We start from the raw sequence: 27,069 nt of genomic DNA on the forward strand, positions 1-27,069 counted from the left end.
AGAAAATTAATTAAAATAGTTAATGTTTTTTCTTTTTAGTATCCAATTAATGTAAACTATTTATTGTGAATATGTGTTTTATAGTATATAATGTTATTGGTAGTGGATAGAATGGATAGAAACTGTGGAATGTATTTTATTTAATCATGTTTCAATCTGTAAATTTTGTTCAGTTACTCTTCGTTTGGCTGAAGATGAGACTGAAAATGAAATCAAGATTGATGAAGATTTAGGTTATGGTAGAAAGTATTCTGGTTCAGATTACAAAGTAATACAAAGGGAGGAAGAAGCAACATGATTTTATGAGTGTACTAGATGGTATTGGACAGTTGGCATGATGATGAATTATATTCCTAATAACAAAGTTACGAGAGGATGTAGTATCGGATGTCACTAGCACTGTGCCAAAATTTTGTAAAGGAGTTAAAGTCAACAAAAAATTCTTCTCAAAAATACAGTAGGAGGCCTAGCTGAAAGGATGTGAACATCCTTACTCCAAAATTTCTGAATGTTCTCTAATGGGGCATATAGAATAAAATTAAATTAAATAAGTACAATACCACATTAGAGTAAGATCATGTGACCTCTGAAATTTGGTCACTGATCACTTTTTGCCTTGTCTCCGCAAGATGAGGACATACTATACATGTGATCTGCACTGTTTGTTCTTGCATATTTTATGATACCTTTTTAATATGTAATTGTTTATCATGTGTCTATCCAATAAAACCAGTAATTGCTTCTCGTATGAAATCTGTAATAAATTTCTGATCTGATAATTATGATTCTGTAAATATTTTCACTGTCCATGCATTAGAAAAATGACCAATGGAAAGCTTCACCAAATGTCAACAAATATTATAGTATGGAGAGCCCTGTCACAATGTGTCCCTTTTGTCCATGATGTACCATAAGATTAAAGATAGATCTGTATAAATCTTTCTTAGAATAGTGCTTATGTGGACTACTGTTCTAAAAATGATGCTGACATGACACTCATTTAAACAGAATGCTCCAATATCTGGTCTTTTAACATGATTCCAACTGATGTAAAACATAAGGGAAAAAAACCAGGAATATGGCAAGTGCTCTCTTAAGCAAATTGCTCCTTTATCTGATGCTTTGTTAAGTAGACTCAATTTTATTTGTTTTTACATAAAATCTTACTAACCTGAAAAATTAGTCCAACAATTGTCAAAATTATCTCCTTTCTAACATTTTCAATCTGTCTTTCAGCTAGAATTTGAAGAAGTGTTAACATATTTGTTTTTATTGAAAGGGGTAATATATTGATATTTATTGTGAATTGTCTATATAAATACTAATATGATATTTTAACAAATCCAAACTTGTTCTGTAAAGGAAAGTAACAGGAAAAGAAAATATTATGTAATCAACTACAACTTGAAACATGCAAATTACATTTAAAGTAAAAATCGGATATGTAATTATGCTATACTTTAAAATATTTAAAAGTTTTAATATTTTAAAATTTATTTTGTTAAATAAAGAGCAAAAATATTATTTCTCCACTTTTATGAAATAGATTTTTAGAGTAAATTTTGATTTTTCTTTCTTTTTCTGAAGTTTTATTTAACATTCTAGCATCCTAATTGCTATTTGCATTGCCAAATATTATCTAATGTACTAACCTGTATTTTTCTTTTTATATTTTAACTCATCATTTGTTTGAACCGTATTTTTGCTAAATTCTGTCAATTTTTAATTCTCAATCTGTATTTTGACTTAAAATTTCATGTTTTGTACTTTCACTTTTCTAATTCTTACTGTACATCTAATTTTTATCTACATTACATTAAAACAGTTCTTTCTAGAATATATATAAATGAAATTTACCGACGCTACAAAATTGTCTTCGTGATTCGTCATCACAAATACCAGAGACTTCCAAAACAATTTTTAGTTATGGAGATGACATTTTATTTGAGGCTACACTATTAAAGATTTATTTTTAATTAACTGTGAATTATAGTATTGGCATAATCACTTGAAGATGCTTTTATCCATTTTGCATTTTATTGCAGAGACATGGCCTCAAATAAAAGATCATCTCCCTAACTGAAAATTGTTTTTGGAAGTCTCTGGTGTTTGTAACGATGGATCACGAAGACAATTTTAATGTAAATACCGTCAGCTAAGATTTATTCTTAATTAACTTGTTTCTAGATTTAGGTTATTCGTTATATTTAACTCAAATTATAATTAACAGATTAACAATGCACTATCTTTTCCATTTTTTGACTTTTCTCAATACTCTCCATTATCACAACACATATTATTGATCATTTTGGAGATTTTTATTAAAAAGTCTTTAATTATTTTAATAAAATACTAAGTTTTCTTCACTTCATTTTGATATTTACTAGACCACTGTTTTTAATGTTTTGTCTCAAATGATTATTTAATGAATTATATAATAATGCTATCAATTCATTCAAGTTGTAAGTTAGTTCTTCAACAAATATTATAGTTATATATTGCTTCTAGATTTATAATTGCTTTCTGGAAGATTTTGTTAAATTTTCAAATTCTACAGCTTTATAGATTTTTCTTTAACTTTGAGGTGAGAATTTCAGAACAGATGAATCAAAGATAAAAATTGTTAAAAAGTTGAATAAAGAAAAACCCATTAGGAGCTACAAAATAAAGGGAATAGAATGGTTAAGAAAAAATTAAATTTTTAATGAACATACTGTTATTTTTATTACATATGTAATGCCCTTAAAATTGTTTTGGAAATACATGGTGATTATAATTAAAGAGTAGGTGTTTAGATCTTCCTGTAGAAAGAATTATTAGGCTATATATATATACATATACATATAGGGCAATTATTAGGCAATAAATATACATATATATACTATTCTAAGTATGCAGTTTTGATTTCTGAGAAAAAATTTTTATTTCAAAATTTGACACTGCTGCCCATTCATTAGAAAACATACATTTTCTAATGAATTTAGTGAGTTAAAGAAACAAAATGCAATAATTGCAATAATTTTATTTCAATTACAGATGTGGAATGTAGAGTTAACGATTATCTTGTATGGATAAAAACTTTTTTCAGAACTTCCCACACTGTTGTATTGGGCATGTTTAATTGTTGTGATATTGAGCATGCACTATCACACTCATACTCTGTTGCCAAGAAAATTTTCATTTTGTACTCCATAATTGGATTCATCATTTGGATGGATCATTTTGTACTCCAGGATTCCACAAACTGATTGGACATTGCTACTGCAGTAGCAATGTCCAATCAGTTTGTGGACTAGTGACCAGTGACTGGAACTTTTGCTGTGAAACCAAGACAGAGTCTCCTCAAACACAGAATCATTTTTCTAAGATTTCCAATAGTCAGAGGATCTCTTCGTAAATCTTTTAAGCGCTAAGCTGACATTGCTGTTTTGTTGATGGAAGAGTTCAACAAGTAATACATAATCAGGCAAAGTGAGCAGCATGACTGTTCACCTATGGAAGGATTGTGACAACTATTTTGTAACACTTTATATACCCAAAACTTGTTAAAAAACGTACGTAATATGCACATTAAGGAAAGTAAAATTTTTTTCCCAAAAATCAAAACTCGGCAATATATGCCTATAACAAATTTGATTGAGATTTGCCCAATAGTTCTTTCTACAGAGAGTTCTAAATACCTACCCTTTACTTATGATCACCCTGTTATTGATCACCCTGCCTTACAGATTGCATAATTTTATAGCTGATTCATCAGGAAGCAAATAAATTACAACACAAACTTACATAAATTATATGACAATAAATGTTTTTTGTCAACAAAAACATACTCCTGTGGATTATAGGCTGGAAATTATGATATTTTTCTAATCATTATTGAATGAAAATTATTATTGTAAAATTTTACAATAATATATCATTTGCCATTATTATGAATAATTTATTAAATTTCAATTAGCATGTGCCTTATTTTGAAATTATAATGTTTTACTTAGATATTGTTAAAGTTTTTAAATTTCAAGTCTAAAATTTTCATGTCACTTATTACTTTGGGAATAGCCTAAACTGAGAATAATAACTGAGAGGTAACATTATATAACTACATCACAATTAGTGGGAATTCTGATTTTATTTAATCTTATAATTGAAAAAATGTTATAATAATTAAAAGTGTTTAAAAATAAGTCTAATAATTAACTTAAGAAGTTCATTAATTTTAATAATAATTACTTGAGTAGTTTATCCAGCATTATCTGCCAGCTATTTTTTTGCAATATTTCATTAATAAAACACTCATATTCATAATGTATACAAAACACATCTGTACTAATATACACCAGGACAAAATACTCTCAGAGTTTCTTATATCTGAGCATTTGTTGAAGGATCTAGACCAGAGGTGGGCAACCTTTTAAGTGTGTGCACCGAAACTGTCACTACTAAATATACTAAAACACAAGTATGGAAAGTTGCACTATCTTTTGTGAGACAATTTTATAAGAAAATAACAACACATCTATGAAGCAAACTGCTTGGAAATGATGATATCCTTAAACATTGTAAATGCTTACTCAGAAAATTAACAAAAACATCTGGACTGTTTAGTCAAGGTGCTCTGCTCCTAATTCCAGCACTCTCTTCTTATTCTGTTTCTGATGAAAGGAGAGTTTTTCAATAAGAAGATATTAGTTAGAAATGGTATCTGAAGACAGATGATGATGGTGTATCTACAAGGGCAAGAATAGTTCATTATTATGCAAGTGTTTTCAAGAAAGTCATCCCTTGGTCATGATACATAAACAGAACTAATGTGTTTAGTTAAAGGATTTATTATCCTGTTCTGCAAAAATATACATGTATAAAAAGATTTCTCAAAGGTATTTAATTTACTGATAGATTCAAGAGCACAGCTATTGTAAGCATTAATTAGTGCAATTCAATATACAAAAGCTGGATTGAAGTAATATGATTGTTGGTGCTATAATGTTCCCACCATATAGGAGTTCTTGAGAAAAGTTTAAAATGCATATGTCATACACAGCAAGAGTTGAAGAGCAAAAGCATTTTTAAGCTGAGCAACAAAAGAAGGAAGAAAAAGAGAAAGGTGCAAAAAGGAAAAAGAGAACGAAGAAATGAAACAAAGAATGTTGAAAAAGAAATCCATGATACTGTGAAATCTGGAAGTTAAAAACCTAGAAATTTCTGAATTTTTTCACTCCAGTTATAAACGACTTAATCAACAACATTCCGTACCCGGGAAATTGTTGACCCTCGACGGGCAACGATCGCCCCCTAACTATCAACAAACCGTTATTCCCTCGGATGCAGGTAGATCATCTTGCACGATGGTTTACAGTTAGCGTCCGAGCTAGTCGTTTATTTAAAGTCCGGGAACACCTATGGCCCTAAATACGATCCGTTGTCGATCACGTGACTGGTTTTCACATCAAAAACTTATAAAAGACGCTTCCTTCCCCCCCTAAAGGGCTCTCCGATCGTCTCTCCACTACGAAGTGCACTACGCCGTCGACCGAACCCGAAGTTTCTAAGTTTCCTAAGTTTTAAGTGCCATTGTCCAGTCTACGAATTCTAAGGTTCTACGTGCCATTGTCCCATTAACTGATTCTCTGTCATCCCGAACATCATCGTCACTTCTGAGAGAATATTCGTCTATTACAGACTTGTTAAGAGGTATGAAAATTAATTGTAAACTCTCTCTCCGGACCCCTTTTTGTATATGAGGGTAGAAGTGTAGTTTTGTTCGTTTAGTTTTTAATAAATCTTGTTTTGTTATAAAATGGTGTCTTTCTTGACTGTCGGCTTCGCCTTATCGTCGACCCCATCCTTCCTCCTCATCCACTCGCGTAACGCGTAACGCGCCGTCAACGTAACAGCCATCCTTGACAAGTGAGTCGCCGGTAAAAGAGGTACGACTCCCTCTTACCTCCCCCCGGGATCTCACAATACTTAAAGAGAAAAATTTAAGTGTATGTGAAACTGAAGTACACACTTATAACACTCTGATCAAAGAAATAAAGGAGGGATTGAAGAAGAATAATATGAGAGGAATAGAAATTGAAGAAAGAATGCTAGAAGCATCACAAACTAAGTTGGAAAAAGCAGATATGTAGAATGTATGTGATAAACAAAAACAAGTAGAAAGAAGTAAAAGAATCGTTTGATTATTTTTGTAACACTCCTGTGATGAAAGTAAAAATATCAGAATTTACTTTTTTCAGAACACATAAATTATATCATTTAAAGGATAAATCACACAATTGTTTTATTCAGTTTTAGCTCATTGTTGAAATGTGGTAGTATTTGAAAAGTAGATCACAGTAACAATTTGAAATAAATTTTTAATTTTCCTGTATGTAAAATGATTTTGCTCTGCTATTAAACATGTCATACAACAATCTTTGAAAGATAGATAGTTTCAGACTTTCTACCAGTCTCCCCACGGCCAAATCTTAGGAGGCTACTGTGCAATGACAGGGATGCTACCTCCCTACTAGAGAGGTCTGGAGTTTATTCTATCCCATTGGAAAATACTGCATCCGGTATTCACACCCACTACGTTGGTGCGACAACTAGAATGTTGGCTTGTCGTATTTCCGAGCACCAACTTTCCATCAGGGCAGGCAAAGGAGATACCGAACTAGCAAGAATGGTGTTACAGCACCTATACACCCTGCTATGGGACCAGGTGGTGATGCTCAGGCATTGTAATAACAGGAGCGTTGTGTTTATTTGGGAGGCCTTTCTTACTGCTGCACTAAATCCGTGCAATACTCCCACACTTGATTTGCCTGTTATGTGGGTCAACTTATATAACAGGTTAAGACAACTCCTCTAACTCCACATCTTAGTAATTTATAGCGCATGCGCTACGTCACCACGCGCGCACGTTTAAATTTCTTCTCGCTCAGTTCCATCGTTGTTTTTATTCCAAAGTTCTAAAGCGGTTTTTTCATTTCAAAAATTTTCGTTCGAAAAAAAGATTTTAACCGTCTTTACCTGACGAAGACGAAAATAATTTTGTCAAAAGCGCTAGTAATTATAGCGATAGTCGTACACACTTAACGCCTGGATGATAATTTTCTCGTTGCTTGCTTATTCAGAGATCGGCGTGAAGTCTACCATCGTTCCAATTTAAGTTTCAGACCCTTTTCCTACTTTACTTTTTCTGTAAAGTCTTACTTTTCCTTCATATGTACTGTACAGTAACAACATGATTATATTTAAAGGACAATCACACCACAGGCCATAGGTTGACACACTGATATTCTTTATTGTATATCAGTAAAAGGGATTAGAATGCTAAATGCTAGCCCTTTTTGCTGAACATCACACCAGCTCAGCCTGAACAGAATTCACCCTTCCCTGGCTGGCAGCCTCGCCAGATCTCTCTCCTTTTGAACACCTGTGGGACCTTGTTTGACATGAGGTGCACCATGAACCCATCCCACACACCATAGATGACATGCACATTGATAGTATGAACACAGTTATGGCACCATGAACCCATCCCACACACCATAGATGACATGCACATTGATAGTATGACTTGACTTATAGCAGACTGTATAGTTTCCCTTGGAGCCATATTCATTACTGAATAAACAGGTGTCTGTTGCATGTCTTTGTTTGTTCTTTTAATCATTTGCATATGTTTCTCACCTCTACTGGTACTGCAATGTGCATGTGGCTACATGCATTCTTTCGTGGTGTTGTGATTTCACTTTTGAAGCATGTAAATTTTATGAAATATGTTTGGAGTCTTTGATGATGGCTGAAAGTACTTAGAAGTTTGTTTGTAATTAGGATACTCATAAAAAATAGTAAAAATCTAATTTAGTATTTTAATGACATATTGTTAACATATTAATATACTATACAATTGTCTATCAACAAAACAATTTTTTGTTTCAAGTTAATGCCCATTTAACAAACTAGTTGTTAAAAATGTCAGTTGTCAGCCAGGTATTTGCATTTGAACAGTAATTTGCCTATAAATTTCACCAATCATTAAAACACCTAGGAGTTTAACTTTTTTCTATCACTAGAAGTTTTTGTTTTCTGGCCTTACATATTAGCTGTAAATACATTTCTTTACTGATTTACATCCTTTAGCATTTTTGTGTTTAAACATATAAGTATGTTCAGTCATAACATTCAATTAAAAATAAACTGTTGTTCCATTTGCATTATAAATATTCCTCAGTGAAAATTCAGCAATAATTTTTAGCCATTCTGTCTTTAACCACAATTCAACTGATGCGGAATCTGAACTTTTCTACTCATCATAAATACATTGGTACACTATGTTCTCTTGTTTTCTTCACCAGTTGCATCCATTGGTTGCAATAAAATATTTTCCATATTTTTAGCTAATTCTTCTGTTTTGTGATGCATTAGTAACTACTTAACAGATGCAGTTTTTTAATCAAATCAAAACTGTAAAGCTTACTCAGTTTTACTATCTTTTTCAGTTCAGTTTCTCTTGCAAATCATGTTCTCATTTTTTTTCTACTGACAATTCAATAGTCACTCTTTTTTTTCAAAATCTCACACAGAACTGGCTGTGAAATTTTTAACTGCAGTTGCATTGTATTGATGTATTTTTTGACAACTTATAGAATTCTAAAATTTCAAGTTTAGACAGTAATGAAGAATGAAAAGTCTTCAACAACAGCAAATATTCTATAAATGAAGTTATAAGTACTAGAAATTGAAATTTAAACCCCAGTACTGTCTGCATGACTAAAACAAATATTTAACATTTTATGAATAAACATCTTATGTGTAGATAATTTGATTTAAATTGATTATGATCATTGTGCTAATGTTTTTATTGGAACTACATGGCTTATAACAATTATTTGTTTTGTTGGTTGGGTCTTATTAACCATCTAACTAAATTCAAATTTTAATTAGTAACATAATGATAAGTATAAGTAAATTTCTGAATACAATAAAGCAAACATTTTGGAATGTTGTTTAGTTTATATGTTTTGGGCCATGTTTATTCAGATAATATTAGACAAATGATAATATCTTCAATTACAATAAGCAGTCACCATATTACGAAAACATTAGATATACAGTAGTTTAGTTAATGTTTTAGCAGTATTATTCATTATATATATTCTAAAATTAATGAGCAAAAATTATTGTGACATCGTCACAATTCCTGGCTGCAATTTTTAATCATATTTTTAATTTATTTAATTTAAATTAATTATAAGCTCTTAACCTCAAATTAGTAGTATCTTGCACCTGTACATCATACTTTTCCTGGTAACAAAAGAGTCATACTGGTCATCTATTTAACTCCATTGTGGAGAAAATTTTTGAATTGAAGTCACGTGATTTCTGGTCTATACCAGAAGTCATGTGATTTCAATCTATGAATGGTTGACCAGAAGTTCATATGTATTCATATATAATATACTATAATTAGGGCCTCCTGCCCCTAATCTTTTTATATTTGGTCTCAACTTTCATTTATTTAACGTCATTCTTGAGATTAAGGAAGGACAGACAGATAGATGACAGTGGGAATTTATAGGTCTACAATTTTTCAAATCGTAGCCCAATGACTAATCTTAATGGTTTTCCTATTAGAAAGTTGAGCTAGATTAAATTATTATAGAATTAATAAAAAGAGTTAATTTAATTTCTCATATTTGTTTTTAAACACTTTAAGATGAAACATTGCAAATTTTAAAGTTTCAGTAAAAAGTACAGGTAACCCCGTATAACATGGTGCTTTTATAACACGAGTTCATTCTAACACGGTTTGGGAATTAAATAAAACCCTCGTACAACATGAAATGTAATAAAAACTGTTACTAGTTGATGATACTCATGCTGAGATCATCATATAGGATGAATAATCCTGTGGTAAAATAATAAATAAGCATTTTACCCATGAAAAAAATCTACTATATAAAGCTGAAAAACCGGATTCTATCAATGTATGCCAAAAACGGCCACTAGGGGCGCCCCTAGCAAGTATTTAAATTAATTTAAATTAACAATATAAATTATTTTATATTTTTACAGTATAATATTCAGTATATTGTTATTTTTATTTGTAATTTTGTGTTTGCCTTTCGACTTGTAAATAATAAATCCGATTTAAAGAAGGATTTCACAGCATGTTTTTTTTAATTCTTGGAACCTAACCCCCCCCTTTTCACACTAGTTCTTTGTTTGATATAACACGGATTCAAATTTGGATTCAAATTTGCATAACACGGCAATTTTTTGGAACGTAACTCTCGTGTTATACGGGGGTTACCTGTATTCATAAGAATATGCAAACATTTGTTTTCCTTTAATGAAATAAAATTACAAAAATGTAATTCAGTTACTTATTGTTAAAATTTAGTAAGATTTACACATATATCACTTTAAAAAAGCTAGGTAAAAATTATTGCAAAAATTCCAACATTTGATAGATTAGAAAACATAAACAGATGTATATAAAGTTCTCTTTAAACACTCATACAAGATAATCACTGGCTGAGCTGCAGTTAATACAATTTAATCAGTAATCTATTCTGTTTTCTCTTCCATTACTGTTACACAGTAATGGAAGAGAAGATTTCCATTACTAGTTACACAGTTACTATTACACATTGTCTGAATAGAACATAACCTATTTGCTTCTATATGTAATGTTGAGAGTCTTTTGAGAATATTTAAATTTAAAATATGATTTATCCTTTTAAAAAAATGAGTTTATTCCTAATAAAAAAAAACTTTTTATTCAGATATTTACTTCAATAATTTATTTTTTATAATTTCTGGAGGATTGCAACTATCTACTATTATCAGAGATTTTATGGAACAAGTTGTCAATGAACCGCTACTGATATATTCTTTCATACAATAAACAATATTTACTAAAGAGACATTTATTTTGGTTTACATTACTATACCAAATATATACTTCTGTAGGAAATTAAGATGGGAAAATGTTGTCATAATAAAATAAATATTCTAGAAAGAAACATTGGTACTATTAAAATATTTATATATATGAAAAAACATTATAAAATATTTTAATCTTTATAAATCATCATAATATGGATTTTAATGATCTTATAACTTATGTCACACTTGGGATATGGTGGTCAATACTTACATTTTCTTATTGTATTATTTACATAACTGCTTTGCCACATGGGTTATAGCCAATATTCTTGCTTATTTTAATTAAAAAGCGTATTTTCTTCTATTGGTCTATAATACTGGTGCAATGCATATGGGCCCATCATATCAAAGCCCTAAAAGCCACCAGCTTAATGTGTATCGGATCAAGGGAATCAAGCAGTGCACTAGGAATAAATAACAGGTAGTATCCAGGTTTACTATAAATAGGCCCTGTTTAAATGTGAGTAGTGTGTCTAAGAAATGTGCAAATGCATCACTTTCTTGCTCCAAGCAAAGCCTTAGACCTTATGGGTTGTTAACATCTGTATTGAGTTGTTATATGTCATGTTTACATCTCCAAATTATTAAACATTTACTTATCATAAACATATGTTTTGATTATACCTGGGTATAATAAGTTATTCCAGAGTGTTAAGAACTAACTAACAAAATACTTATAATAGGAGACTACCCTACAGTTTCCATATCTGGTCTCGTCTTTCATCTATCTAACTCCATTGTCAAGATTAAGAAAAGACAGATGGATGACAGTTGGAATTTATAGGTCTATAATTTTTTCAAATTGCAGCTCAAAAAATAAACAGACTCTTCGAAATCAATCACTGTAACCAAAGAGCTGAAATATTAGTGTAGGCTCTGTCACAGATTGTACAGTACCTTTACTGAAGAAGGATTGGCGAGAATGCCAATCCGAAATGCATTTAAATAAAACATCTGAGAATTAATTGTCTTCTGAGTAATTTTTGAACTCTGGTGAGCATTGGATTCAAAGGACATAACATTTCAGTTTATTCGTCCAAATAACCTCTTTTAAATGGTTATAAAAGTGACTGATTATATCTGGCAAATATTGCTAATTTTTGCTTCATATTACAGATTTATTAATTTTTTTTTAAACAAAATTATTGTAAAATCTTAAAGACCCTAAATATGTTGGCTATGAAAAGCTGTTTCATTGACGTAAAATATTTTGTTTTACACAATCTAAAGTGAACAAAAGATTTTTGTTTAGGTGTTGAAGCTAAAGAAAGATTCTTTAATAGCATTAAAAAAACATTATCAAATTTAAAAATATCAGTGTCAATGTTTTCTTGAAATTTGTGAAATGTAATGTTATACTGTGTAATATGTTGTTAACATTTCTTTTTATTGAATCTAAGGTATGTATTTAAAATATGAATCCCTGAAATGATATGAGTAAGCAATTTCTATTAAACAGAAATTATCCATTTTATTTTCTGTATTAATTTACAAATGTAGTAAAATGTCTAAAATCCAATATTTACCAGCAAACTACTTAATGAAAAAAAGATTTTGTTTGATCACTAACAATGGTTGAAATGTTTTTTTTTAATTAAATGGTTTGCTGGTGGTAAATATTGGTTTTTATTTTATTTATTGTAACAACAGTTTGGGAATAATTAAATATAAATTAATTGATTAAATTCTATTTTAGGAGGAAACTATAATTTGTCTAAATTTTTTCTAGTGGTACAAGAATGTTTCTTGATGAATTGAAATCATAAAAACTTTAATATGTTTGTATGTGTCTATTTACTATTGCCAATTTATAATGTTGAGATAATTTTATAAATTATGATTTATTTTGTAATATAATATAGAAAAGACACACATACAATCTATCTTTTATATTACATGTGTACTTTTTATATTTTGTATAAAAAGGCAGACTTATACTATACTTTTTGGAAAATTTTTTACAATTTACAACAGAAAATTGAAATAGCATTACTTCCAGTTTGTATTGGACATTCATATAATTGGGGCCTCCTGCCCCTATGGTTTCCATATCTGGTCTCATCTTTTGTCTATCTAACTCCATTATCAAGATTAAGAAAAGATGGACGGATGACAGTGTGAATTTATAGGTCTACAATTTTTTCAAATTGCAGCCCAAAAAATAAACTATTTTCTTATTATTTTCATTGTATGTTGAAAATATGATTATTTTGTACTAGTAAGAAGCTCTTAAAATTTAGCTCATAACAAATTGAAAAAAAATAGGTTTTAAACAAACTCAGTTAATCTTTTTTAAAATCCAAAAACAAAATATTTGCATAAAGTTTAAAATTATGATATCTGAAAGGTGAAAAATAGTTGTAAAATTTATATTTTTAGATAAGTAAGTTGTAGATATGCTATAAATTATGTACTGTATATATTGAATGTACCACGAATAATTGTCCATAGGAAAGCAATGCTAGGAAGTTCATGACATATGTAAACGGGCTGAGTTTTATTGCATGAATAGAAGAAACATATTGGTTAATTTGTTAATGCCAGAATTTAGTGTTGACGATTGAGAAGGTAAAACCCAGTTAAAGAATAATTAAAATGTAATACAAATGACAAGAATTTAATACAGTACAGTACAGATTATAAGTTTGAATTTCATTACAACTTATTTTAAAGTGAGATGGTAACCAGGATTATAATTTCTGATATGATCTCAGTACTTGCAAGAATTATCTTTCAAAATTTCTTTTAACTGGATAACAATAACTCACAACACAACATACAACTTTGGTAACTCCAGAAAAAATTTAATATAACAAAAAATATATTTGACAAACATTTTCAATTACAACTGGATCAACTTCAGCTCAATCAATGTTCTAAATTGGAATGTATTAAAGAACAAGATTTAATTTTAAAAGTTTGGAATAATACATAAAGATTTAGAAAATACCAAATGTAAGAATAAAATATTATACAAATAAAGTGAAATATGATAACATACTTTGTGATTTGACAAATAACGGAAAAAAAATAGTGACAAAAAATGAGGCAATTTGCTAGGATATCTGCTCACACTTTGATGTTTTGGGGCACTGTATACATGCATCTCTATATACAGGGTTGTAAAGATTAAACTTTTCCAACTCAGAGGGCTCTGAAGAGCGTTCTACTGCTTGAAATGCAACAACATTTGGACAACAGTACTTCAGATGATGCACTTGCCATTTATTAAATAAAAAATTTTTGTACGTAATTTTGTACACAAGTCACCAATAGGTTGTGTTGGAGTTATGCAACTGGTCTGAACCTGAGCCATTATTGTGGAACATTATTTTAACATGCTAATGACTTTTTGATCCCAGAGCTTCAACAAAGCCTTCAAGATTCATGAAAGATGGTGCACCATCCCACATCACTCACTCTGTTTACCATGTGTTAAGGCAGACTTTCACAGGTGAACAGGTGATCAGTCATTACTTCCCAACAGCTTGACTTCCTTATTTACCTGATTTTACCCCATATGACTTCTGGCTATGGGATTTTTTTGAAAGACCAGGTCTATCATGAAAGATTTGCATTTGTGTCAGATCTAAAGGACAGAGTTCATCGGCATGTTCTTGTGATTAAAGTGGACTCATTGTGTTTAGTGGTGGAAAACATGCTTTCGTGAATGGAGCACATATTGAACATTTGTAAGCTTCAGTGTAACCCACTCATCAGTGACTTCTTATATGAAAAATTTTTATGGGGTGTTTACATCCTGGTTTCTTTCTATTGGCTATATTTCCTGTGTTTCAAAATAGTTGCAGAACTGTTGAATGAGACAGTCTTGACTGATTTGGGTTTGGTGGAACAATTGGATGGTATGTGAGCACTGATGTTTATTCTAGTGTTTATTATAACAATTTTAATTCTTTCATAGATCATTTTTGTCTATGACTTTTACAATGTCATAGACAAAAATGTTGGAAAGAACTATCTCTGTGTGTTAATGAACAATCCAGAAGACATACAGCCAGGAAAATGGCATTAATCAAACTTGGTTTTTGCTAAATGTGACAATAATTTCAGTAATAACATGTAATTGAAAAAGAACCTGTAGTATTGCATTTGTGTATTTTGTTTGTTGATATGTAAATTTTGCTGATCAGTACTGCAGGACAGTGTTACAGAAGCAAGCCAAAGGAGAAACTGCTCAGGTTTTTTGTAGTTACTTTTTGTTGTTCTGTTTTATTAAGAGTGATGATTTTTGAAATTGGAAAGAGTTCATTTTATTTCACCTTTCAATTTTATTTTCATGCATGTACAGTACCAAGATTACACCAGAAATCCTAGTCTGGGTTACCACCTCATTTGAGCACAAGTTTTACTACTGTCTTGCTGAGAATGGCCAGCAGTTGTAATGAAATTTCAGCCTATAATTCATACTCAGAGCCATAACTAGGGTATGGCTAACGTGGCCCCTGCCATAGGCGCCAATTTAATAAAGGCGCCAATGAGAAGGTTTTGGAATAATATGTATTCAAAATTAATAACACAAAAAAATTTTTATATTTATATTTATATAGTATTTTGAATGTCATTAGATAATTTTATACAATGGCATTTTTTTAGAATAAAGTTATTTTTTTTTTAATAATAAAAATTAAAAAGGCGCCATTTTTATTCTTGGTCATAGGTGTCCAAAATCCTAGTTACGACTCTGCTCATACTTTACCATATTAAATTCTTGTTATTTGTATTACTCTCTAATTATACTCTGACTTTGTTTCACTTTTTCAATCATCAATACTAAATTCTGGCATTAATGAATTAACCAATACATTTTCTATATTTATGCAACAAAGCCCAGCCCCTTCTTACAAACTTTATGAACCTCCCGGCATTGCTTTCCTATGGACAATTATTTGTGACACACCCTATATATATAATTCATTAATGTTATACTTTAGCTTGTTTTATTTGATCAAGTAACCATCTATTGGTAAATATTTCTTCTGATCAGTTAAAAAGGTTTTTGCTTTATTTTATCTCTATTTATTTATTATTTTTATTTTTATTTTTTTTGGACAATCAGACTAGTCTAGTATGATATTGAGCATTATTGTATGAGATTTATTTTTATTAACTAAGATTCTAAGGAAATTTGTAGTGGTAATCAACTAATATTGTAGGAGAATCACCTAAAATTTTTCAAAGGGTGAACACTGATTTATAACATAAATATCTATACATTACATTATAACTTAGTAGAAAGATTTAATTGATGATAATAATAGATATACTATTAATATTTTCAGAACTTAGCCAATAAATATATATTAATGCTTTATTGTCCATAAATTTTTAATCATGTTGTTACTAAATTTTTAATTGATTAAGGTTATGTAGAAATATTGGAATTAAAAGTTATTTTTAAACATTATTGCTAATTGAAGATATTACTAAAACATAACTGATTAATAAAGATGAGATGAAACCTAAGACCTATCATTAACAGAATTGAAGTTTGGTTAGTAAAAAAAAAATGATCTTATTAGGGATAAAAAAATTATTAAAAATTTTTTTTTAAGTATGAGTATTATTACAATTTAGCACATAATTTGCACATTTCAGTAAGGATTAAGGATTTTAATAAGGATTATCTACTTCAGATTATTTTCAATTTTTTTTTTTTTTTCAGTTGTGGCTCCTTTTGAGCTTATCTCAACTTTCTTGGCTTCCCCATCATATTTTATTTCTCTAAAATATTCCTCTTTCATCAATACTTTATCAATATAGATGTATTTTCTGATTTCTTGGTGGTTTACAGGTAAAATTGAAAAAATAAACAATTAAGGCTTATATATTTTTATTTATACAAGAGTAATATAGAAAAAATATATAATATTAAACATTGGACAAATAAAAAAACAGAAAAAAGAGAAAGCAAAATTAAAGTATTAAAAATAAACTTACAATTAAAAACAATAAATTGTTTTTAATTGTAAGTTTATTTTTAATACTGAGTAAAGAAGTGAAAAGAAGTATAAACAATATTAATAAATTGATTGAACAACAAAGCAAGCATATTAGTGATGAATAAAAGTGTTTCTATGAGAAAATTTATTTATTATAAATTAAAAAATCTAAGGTTGAAATATATACAGTATTTAAAATTAATACAAATTGAAGACTAAATAAAATTCTAATTCTAAAATTCTAAATAAAATATTTCTTTTCCAAACATACTTGACTGCTACTGATGCATACAATAATTGTATACTCCAACAACTAGGGCTGAACTGAATGGTAGTAAAGTAGAGAAAGCTTTTCCTGCTCTTAGCTTTAATTGTTTGTGATTGCTAATTTCCATGTGTATCCTTCTTGGGAGTTTTGCACAGATAAACCCTTCTTATCAGATAGTATTGAATTTGTCATAAAAATATATACACTATTCATAAAAAATTTATGTAAATTCTTAGGCTGTAGTATAACTACCCTAGATTTTGTTGTCACTATTGCCTGTCAAAAAAATTGAATTGTATAATCCCCCTTTCAATTTTTTGCAATTTTCCTTTTCATTTATTTCATCCTGTGGCCACCCTTCAGTCCTCTGTGGCCCCAAGGGATCTCTTCAGCCCACATTGAGAATAGCTGATCTACTTCATCTTTTAGTATACAGTTAGAAAGTAAATAAATGATTAGAAATATAAGTATTTTATTTTCATTAAATTTTATATTATACAAATATATGTCAATTATTTATAAACTATACAAATGTTTGTTAATTATGAATATATGATTTCAATCAAAATAAGACTCATTGTTTTTTTTTTTTTTTTTTTTAAATTCAGAATAATTTGTATAAATATCATCTCAAAGTCAAGAGTCTGCTGTCAGAGTTATTGCTGTTTACATTTGTTGTAAATAGTAATAAATAATGTAAAATAGTTAGGCTAAAAGAATAATGCATAGTGCTATAATGAGTTTTCATGAAAAAATCATTTAATATATTTGATTTTGCATAGTATAATAATAATAATAATTTCTTATTAATTTAAATTTTTATATAGAAAATGTGATAGTGTACAGTACCTATCAGTATACCATAATATTAGGATTTCAAAATTGAAAATTTTTAGTATTGAATAATGAAAATGTTACACACACATTGTTTTCATTAGTCTAGCAAATATTACATTATTACACTCATTTATTTTAAATTCCTGAAAATATCTTTTATTTTTTGATAATAAAGCATTCCAAGAATATTTAATTTTAAATACAATACGAATCTTTATTGATGAATTCTGTTACTGTACTTAGTTCAAATTTCAAAAGTATAGTTAATGATTAAGCAAACTAAATAGTATAGATGTATAATAGATGCCTATATTATGTTAAATGTTGAATCAAAGTTAAAATGCAATAATTCCACAATTTTAATAATCAAATTTATCAAGTTTTTAGCCCTGCTGTCAAATGAATGAAATATTAATTTTAATGAATTGCCTTAATTTATTATTTTTACAGATTATATTAAACTACATAAATCTGTTAGATAATTGAAAGTTTTCAAAAAATGTCCACAAATATCAAATAGATATGGTATATTTTAATATCAACTTTCTTGTAAATGGACATTCATAAGAAATTTTAAAAAATTAATATCTAAATTACTATGAATTTATAAAGCTAGTATGAAAATCTTTATTCAGACATACATCATAGTTTTAAAATAATTTTATTTAAATCAAATAACATCTAAATTGTAACTTGTAATATATAAAATTGTTAAATATCATTCAATAAATAATAGATGTTTTAAATCTAAATCAAATAAAATGAAAATTTTTAATTTGAATCAAGTAAAGCTTAAAATTCTATGTATTATATACTATGACTTTATTGCATATTAAGATTTTATTTGATTTAATATATATATATATATATATATATATATATATATATATATATATGTGTGTGTGTGTGTGTGTGTGTGTGTGTAAAAGAAAAATAATTAATTATCATTGAAATCTTTTAAAAACATTTTTTAAATGAAAAATAATTCAATTAATTTGATATTGATTTGCAAAGACAGAAATGTTTTATTTAGTGTGCTACTAAAACCAATTTCCGTAAAATCAAAAGAAAAATAAGTAATACAAATTTAACTGTTTATCATGCATGGTTTATTTTTGGACTGAAATAAATAAGCAAGTACTGACTATATATATATTGTTGGAAGATGAAGATAAAAATTAAATTTATTAAAAATATTTGGAGATGGAGATTGTTTCAATTTTCAGTAACAAAATTATTATTAAATTTCTAAAGAACAGAAAGCATTTAAGCAGGATTCTTGAAAAGCTATTTAACTTGTATATAAAATCTTTTTGATTTTAAAATATCCTAAACTCAAAAATGTTTTATAGTTGAAAATTTTTTAATAATGTAGATGGAGATAAATTTTTTCAAAATATTTTTTAAAAAATGCTTGACTTCTATAAAAACATTTTTTAAATTTTTGTTTGTTTAACAAAAATGTTTTTCTAAACAATAATGAGGTCTTTCTGAATATAATGAAGGAAGATTTTATAAATTTGCATTACTGGTATTTAAGTCATTTTTAAAAGATGACTTTATATTTGTTAAAATTATTATAGAGTATTCATAAATACATAATTATATTTCCGTTTGATATTTAAACTCAATTTAATTAATGCTGCTATACTTTTAGAATGGAATAAAGAAAAACTGGGATTTGATGAGGACTCATGATAGGTAACTTAAAATTTTTCAAATATATAAATAATACAAATATTAATAATCTGTAATAAATATATACAGTTGAACCTGTCTATCTCAAACATGTTTATCTCAAAATTTATTTTTTTTTTCCCCTTCATTTTCAGCCTAAATTCAATATATTTTCCATGTTTATCCCAAATAATTTTCTTCCAAAATCTCTATATCTCAAATATGGACTGAAGTGTCATTACAATTTCAAAGCTTAGCAACTGTATTTTGATAGCATAAATTGTAGTTGAGAAACATCTCTTGCAATTCAGCACATAATTGCAATTAATGTTACTTTTCTCTGATTGGCTATGAGTTTGGTTTGCATCTTATTAGTTGAAGAACATCAGAACTATTGACAAACTATTTCTGTTAAGGTATGTCAAAAATTTATACTTGCTATTGTATTAATAAAATACCATATCTCCAATCAAACCTATTACTGTTTATTCTGTAAGAACTTCTATATCTTGAAACCTATTTCAAATTTTTTCTTGTTTCCATGAGATTCAAGATGGACAGGTTTAACTATATTTTCAAATAAATATTAATTTTTTTGTAGAAATATTTAAAAATGCAATAAATTAAGTTTATTTTCTAATTTGATGATTCATGATCTAAATTATTAACACTGTATAATTTTGTTTTATAAATTATCCTTTCTTATCAATTATAGGTTATTTACTATATAATAAATGCTAGTAAAACTAATTTTTTTAAATAATTTTCTGAAATTTACAAGATAGCCTACTATACTGCAAACTATACAAAATATAGACCATTAAAACCACCAGAAAAAATTCAATATTACTGGTAGAAATGTTTTTGGCTACACAACAATGTTTTAAATATATTACAGAATAAAATTAGAGATATAATAATAACACAGGGAAAATCATGATTTTATTTTCATTTGGGATATACTACCTGTATTTATAACAGTGTTGTTGTATTTTATGTTGTATTTTCAACTTTATATAATATTTTTAATTTAGTATGTTAATTTTTCAAATTTATATGTATTCAAAAGAATATTAACTGTAAATTTAAATCGACATTTAATTTTTATAATCAAACTATAGTGTAGGATAAGGATGACTGGTTGTGCAGTTGACTACCAGTTTAGTTTGAATAATTCCTAATTTATAAATAATTATAAAACCTTCTTTATATTACTTTCGGACTTTTACAACTAAACTGATTTTGCCTCCACAGTTTTTCTCTATGGCACAGTCGTCACAATCTGAAATTCCAATATTTTAACAAGAATACTGAGAAATATTGTGCTATATTTTTCACATATAATTGTGCAAATTAATTACTGCGTTACTAGGTATAGTAACATATTATTAGGTATTAATTAAAAAGACTGATGGTATTTTACATTAAAAATACACAGAAAAAGTAAAATATCTCCATCATGTCCAACCTCCATGCAAAACTTTTTTGCATATTTTTACAGAGGCATAGCCTCTAATAAAAGGCTGTCTCTGTAAAGGAAGACTGTTCCTGATGATTGGGCATGACAGAGATACAAAGACATTTTTAGTTTCTTTCATGTATTTTTACTATTATTAGGTAGTTTAGAAAAAAATAGTTATTTTGATTAAAATAATTAAACAAAATTGAGAAAAGGACACAAGAGTACTGCAACATGTCCTGTGTTTTCTTTAAATACTCCACTAGTAAATGTTATTAATTGTTGTTATTCCACAAAAGTTGCTACATCTTTCTCTTATTACTTTTTATATTTTTGTAATTGAATTTGATAAAAATATTTTTGGATTGAAATTAAGAGAGATAGCACATTTTAAAATTTTTCCTAGTCACCAATAAAAGATCTAAGATCAGTTTTAGTAGTAATTAAAATTATTTTTGTTGCTAAATTTTAAATTGATAAATATACTTTTATGACTAAAATTTCATATTATTCAGTAATATTTCTTCAATTTATGTGGAAACTTTTCTTGGAAAAAAGAAAAAATATACCGTATTTTACGGACTATAAGACGCACCTTAATTTTTAAGCAATTTTTTAAAAAATACCTATAAGACACTACGGACTATAAGACGCATCTGAATTTTGGAGGCAATTTTTCGAAGAAAAAAGTGCGTCTTATAGTCCGTAAAATACGGTATATAAAAATCTATTTGTTTGTTATGAAACTTATGAATACTTATGAAACTTTTCTCTTTTTATGTAACAAAAAGAGAAAAGTTTCATAAGTAATAATAGTTTTAGATTTTTGTAGCATATTACAGATCTTTTCACATGGTGACTGTTTTTTTTTTTTTTTTTTTTTAAATACACTGTATATCAACATTCTAGCATTTAAAATTATTTAAAATAGATTTTATTTTCATTTGGGATATACTAACTGTATTTATATTTATCAATATCAATAAAATAAATTTTTGATTTTCAGTAGTAAATTATATTTTTACTCTCTTAATATTGCATAAAATGAAGATAGTTGTGACAACCATTTCAAATATTTTTTGTTGGAAAATAAGCTGTTTTAAAATTTTCAAGCTTCAAAAAAGATTTTGACTAGAAAATTTAATATAATTATTGTAAAATCAAAAATAATAATTTAAATAAAATATACATAATTTTTATAATCATTATTTGAGGTGTAATGAATTTTCATAGGTCTCAAGAAAAAATTAATTTTTATAAAATTGTAAATTGCTTTAAAAATTAATTGCTGTAGTTTAGAAATCATGATTAATTTCTAGAGTAATAAAAATGACAGCAAAATAAGCACATGCTTAAAATCTGTATTTAGTGGCTTTAAAATTAAGATTAAAATATTCACTCATTTTGCATATAAATAAAACCAGTCATTGGCACATGGTTCCTATACCAATTCATGAACCATACTTTCCTGATTCATATTATTTGCAACAATTTTAAATTATCAAATGATATTTTAATTGTAATGTAATTTAATAAAATTAAATTCATTAATTATTTAAATAATTTTAAATGAAAACTAAAGTTAGTGATATTATTCACTGAAAATAGCAACTAATGAAAAAATAAAGCAATTTCAATAACAACAGCACAGAAACATAAAATTCACATCAGTAATTACACACCTCTCATGCAAAGTGCAGTTAAAAGAATACTGGAAAATGAAATATTTAGAACATAACATCAAAGAACAAATTTAAAGTATTATTTATTATTTACATTTAATTTTAATTAGATATTGAATTTAAATTAAAAAATAATTAAAGGGAAAAAACATTAGCAAAAAGAAAAGTTTTAACAACCATAAATATGATCTTTAATGTTTTTGTTTTTATAAATAGCTGAAGTTGCTTATGTTAACGTGCATTCTGTTCTCAAATTATGACTTTGGAGAAATTTATTATTTTGGATTACAGTTAACATAAAATTACAAATAAAATTTAATTATTTTCTTCTGCAGCATTAAAGATGACTTTAAAATCTGATATTCTTCTTGGATGATATATTACATTTTCAATACTTATTACTTTTCATTAAATTAACAGGAAATTGATATTAAAGATAACAATTTCTAAAACATAGATTTACTGTATACAAAATATTTTCCTTTTATATTCAATACTTGATTTGACTACTTAATCTTTCAGAGTTCATATTCTGTGATTTATGATAAATAAGTATCTTGTATAATCAAATTTTAAAGGTTATATAGGATTGATTGTAATTTCTATAATTTGATGCATTTTCATTTCTCACAAACTCAAACGATTTTCCAGTTATTTCGTTTAATTTATAAATAAAGCTTACAATTTTTACTTTAGCTATATTGGGTAAGACATTATTGTCATATTTTCATGAGCCATTCACAAGCCAAATCAATTAACTCCATTTGTAAATCCTTAATATAATCGTTATTATTTTTATATTTTTCACACAACTAATTTTATATATTGTCACATATATTAAAGTTATGTTTTAATATAACAGTACATAAAAATACATTCTACAATGTTTATTTAAATTTAAAGTTTAAAAGAAATTTTTTTAAATAATTTATATTACCAATGTTTATACTTTTTGTTTTGCAGAGTTAATCGATTTGGCAAGTGAGTGGCTCATATAATAATTAAATCATCTGTAAATAATTAATGCTGTTTTCTCTTGCAACGTATTAAAGCAAATCTATAAGATTCTTCTCAAAATACTATTTTATATTAGAACAATATTTCTCAACCAATGATATTTGATCTCTTGAGGTTCACAAATTACATTCCTAATGATAAATTCTTCCAGTGTGCAAAAGATGGTTGTCTAGTAAAGAAATTACAGTAAGAGAGACTAGGGAAATAATACTAGTAAGATAACAGAAAATTATGTAAAAAAAAAAATAAATAAATAAAAATAATAATAATAATAATTTTTATTAAAAAAATGTCCGTAAAATCAGGTAATCTGTCTTTGAAATCAATATATATAATCAGTTTAAATATACAAATATAAACATCCATTAACCTGATTTTCGATTAAAGCCAAATAGTCTGCTAGATTACCGTATTTTACGGACTATAAGACGCACTTTTTTCTTCGAAAAATTGCCTCCAAAATTCAGGTGCGTCTTATAGTCCGTAGCGTCTTATAGGTATTTTTTTTTTTTTTAAATTGCTTAAAAATTAAGGTGCGTCTTATAGTCTGTAGCGTCTTATAGTCTGTAAAATACGGTATATAAGGCTATAATATGACTATTATGTAATAATTTAATACAGTATTAAGTAATTTTGCCTTAAGTAAGAAAATTGATGCATCTGCACAGTATGTGAGAGTTTGGGTTTTAATCCAACTTTGGGCTGATTCTTTTCCAAAACTTTCTAAATTAAAAATTAAACATAATTTATTTTTAATTATTAAATTTATCAAGAGATGACACCTAACCACTTACCTCTACGCAAAATTACTCAATATTTAATTATTAAATAGTAGTCATATTATAGCTCAACATATTCCAGCAGATTGTTTAGCCTTAATTAATTTAATTATATATGTATACAAGTTTTAAAATTCTTATTTGATTTTAATGTTTACAAAATTCTTATAATTTAAAATAAACAAACTATTTCAAGAATGTAGATCTGATTTTAGTTTTAGATAAATTTAAGTTCATTTTAATTAAAATCCTAACAATTTTACAAGATTTAACGTAACTAAAAGATAAAAAATGTACTTTTCAAGAAATTAAAGTTTCACTTGAAGTGGAAAGAGTATTTCAAAAACTAATTAAATATATTTCCATTTTTTATATCTAAATTTTTTCATATGTAATAACCAGAAAAATTGAATTAGAAATTAATTATATATTATATATTTTTAATATTTCAAATATTAATAAACAATTTGATTATTATTTATATTGGAAATTTTTTAATTTAATGTAATTAGTTAATAAATTCAGCGATGCATTTATTTAAAATTTTAAACTAAGATCTGGGAAATGTAAAAGTCAAAATTCAAAAGTCTTTGATTGTGTTGATAAAATATTTAAATTTAGTTGCATTTCAAATAATAATTGTTAATATTTTAACTTTAGTACTGAACAAGAGCTATGAATTTTATAAATATTAAAGCAGATTCTATATTTTGGAATTTCTTCGCTTTAATAAACTTTACTGTTATATGTTTAATTCAAGTTTAAATTATTGGATGTGAAATGATGATTCTGTTATGGAAACTACATATTATTAATAAAAATGATTAAAGTCTTTGAAACTTTTGTAATTTTCAGTTTATGATTAAAAATATGAAGGAATATTTTGTGGTTGTGATTGTGGTTATGGTTATGCTAATGTTTATTTGAATGAATAATAGCAAACATGAACTTTAAAACATACAAAAAAACTCAAACATTCATATACCTAATAATACATATCTTATATATTAAAGTATATTGATAAATTTGAGTTTAGAAGAAAAATTAGAGTTTACATTTTTACAAGTAATAAATATTTATTAAATTTTTTTGGTTCTGCTATATTATCCAGAAAACTTTAAAAGTTCATTAAATTTGAGATCTGCTAAAATGAGAGTGTTAAACTGAGAAGATAAAATATCTTAGCATATAATAATTTATAGTATCTTATGTTCTGTAACAAAAATATATTAGTTTATTCCATATCAGTTTCACCAAATCTAGTTCAAAAATTTGAAAGTCTATTAAAAAAATTTGAAATAATGAAAAAAAAAACTAGAAAATAATACTAGATAAGGTAGTATTTCCCAGAATAAGAAAGAAGGCAATGTGCTGATCTTGAATGTGTGTGTATCACTCTACCACTGTAGCTAAGCAACAAAGCTATATATAAAGTTCAATAAAATAGAACAGAATAAAAATTTCAAAAATTCAAGCATCACATCATTACATTGTATGATTTTTTTTTATGATCTCAGATATCTTGCAACAATGCTGGAAATTTTAAATAGACTATAATAGTTTAGATATATCAATTTTCAAATATATGTTGTATGTTATACTTCATAATTAACAAGGAACTATTTTCCTTCATGTATGTAGACTAATGTTATATCAGCTCCACTCTTATTCTGGAAAAGACTGTAATTGACTTTTTATAATTGAACTTAATTCTGTTAAATTACTCAATAATAATAAAAAGTAATAAAGAACTAATATATATTAGTTCTTTATTATTGACATTACATTTAGTGTGCAAAAAATGTCTTTGTCTTAAATTGCTGTATATTAGATTAAATCTCTTAATAAATTTTATCGTCTTGTGAAATTTATAATATACTGCTTTAAGAATAAACTTTTAATATAACATTTTTTTATTTTTGTATAGTTTTTCAAAAACACTTTTGAAATAAGAACAATAGGGGGAAAAAAACTTTGAAATACTAATCCCTCTTCACATGTGCATCTTGTCTTATGTAACAACCACACAGTACAGGGTAGACTTCTTGTTTTTTCTGATGTTCTCTTTCTTCAATTTCACTTTAGACAAAAGCGAACAAGGAAAAAAATTGAATTTTATATTTTAAGCACAATAAAACCATATAATTAAAATAATATATTTTTGAAGTAATTGTTTACTTATTACTATGATTTACTGCTTAGCTGATTAACTACTAGCTTAACTGTAAAAAGAAAGATTCTATTTTAAATTAAAAATTCACTAGGAAAGTAGATACCAATATATAAATTAAGTTATATTATGACAAAAGTGTCTATAAAAGATATTTTTTATTTTAATATTAACTTTAAAGAATTGAATTGAAAATAAAATCTTAACCACTTCATATTGTGTAAATATACTATTTTAGTTATAAGAAAATATATTTTTTAATTGAGATGCGATGTT

At 27.0% G+C, this 27,069-nt stretch overlaps 1 protein-coding gene across 1 annotated transcript in view; it reads left to right on the forward strand.

The window, feature by feature from the left end:
* LOC136969633 (uridine diphosphate glucose pyrophosphatase NUDT14-like) overlaps positions 1-27,069 on the forward strand; it is a 42,506-nt gene that overhangs the window by 6,184 nt on the left and 9,253 nt on the right. Inside the window, exon 2 of the mRNA XM_067263894.1 lies at positions 19,667-19,710. Coding sequence (XP_067119995.1) covers positions 19,667-19,710 — 44 coding nt within the window. The remainder of the gene's footprint in view (positions 1-19,666; positions 19,711-27,069) is intronic.

This window comes from Centruroides vittatus, unplaced genomic scaffold (genome assembly GCF_030686945.1).
Source record: "Centruroides vittatus isolate TY-2023 unplaced genomic scaffold, ASM3068694v2 contig_18, whole genome shotgun sequence".
Taxonomy (NCBI): Eukaryota; Metazoa; Arthropoda; class Arachnida; order Scorpiones; family Buthidae; genus Centruroides; species Centruroides vittatus.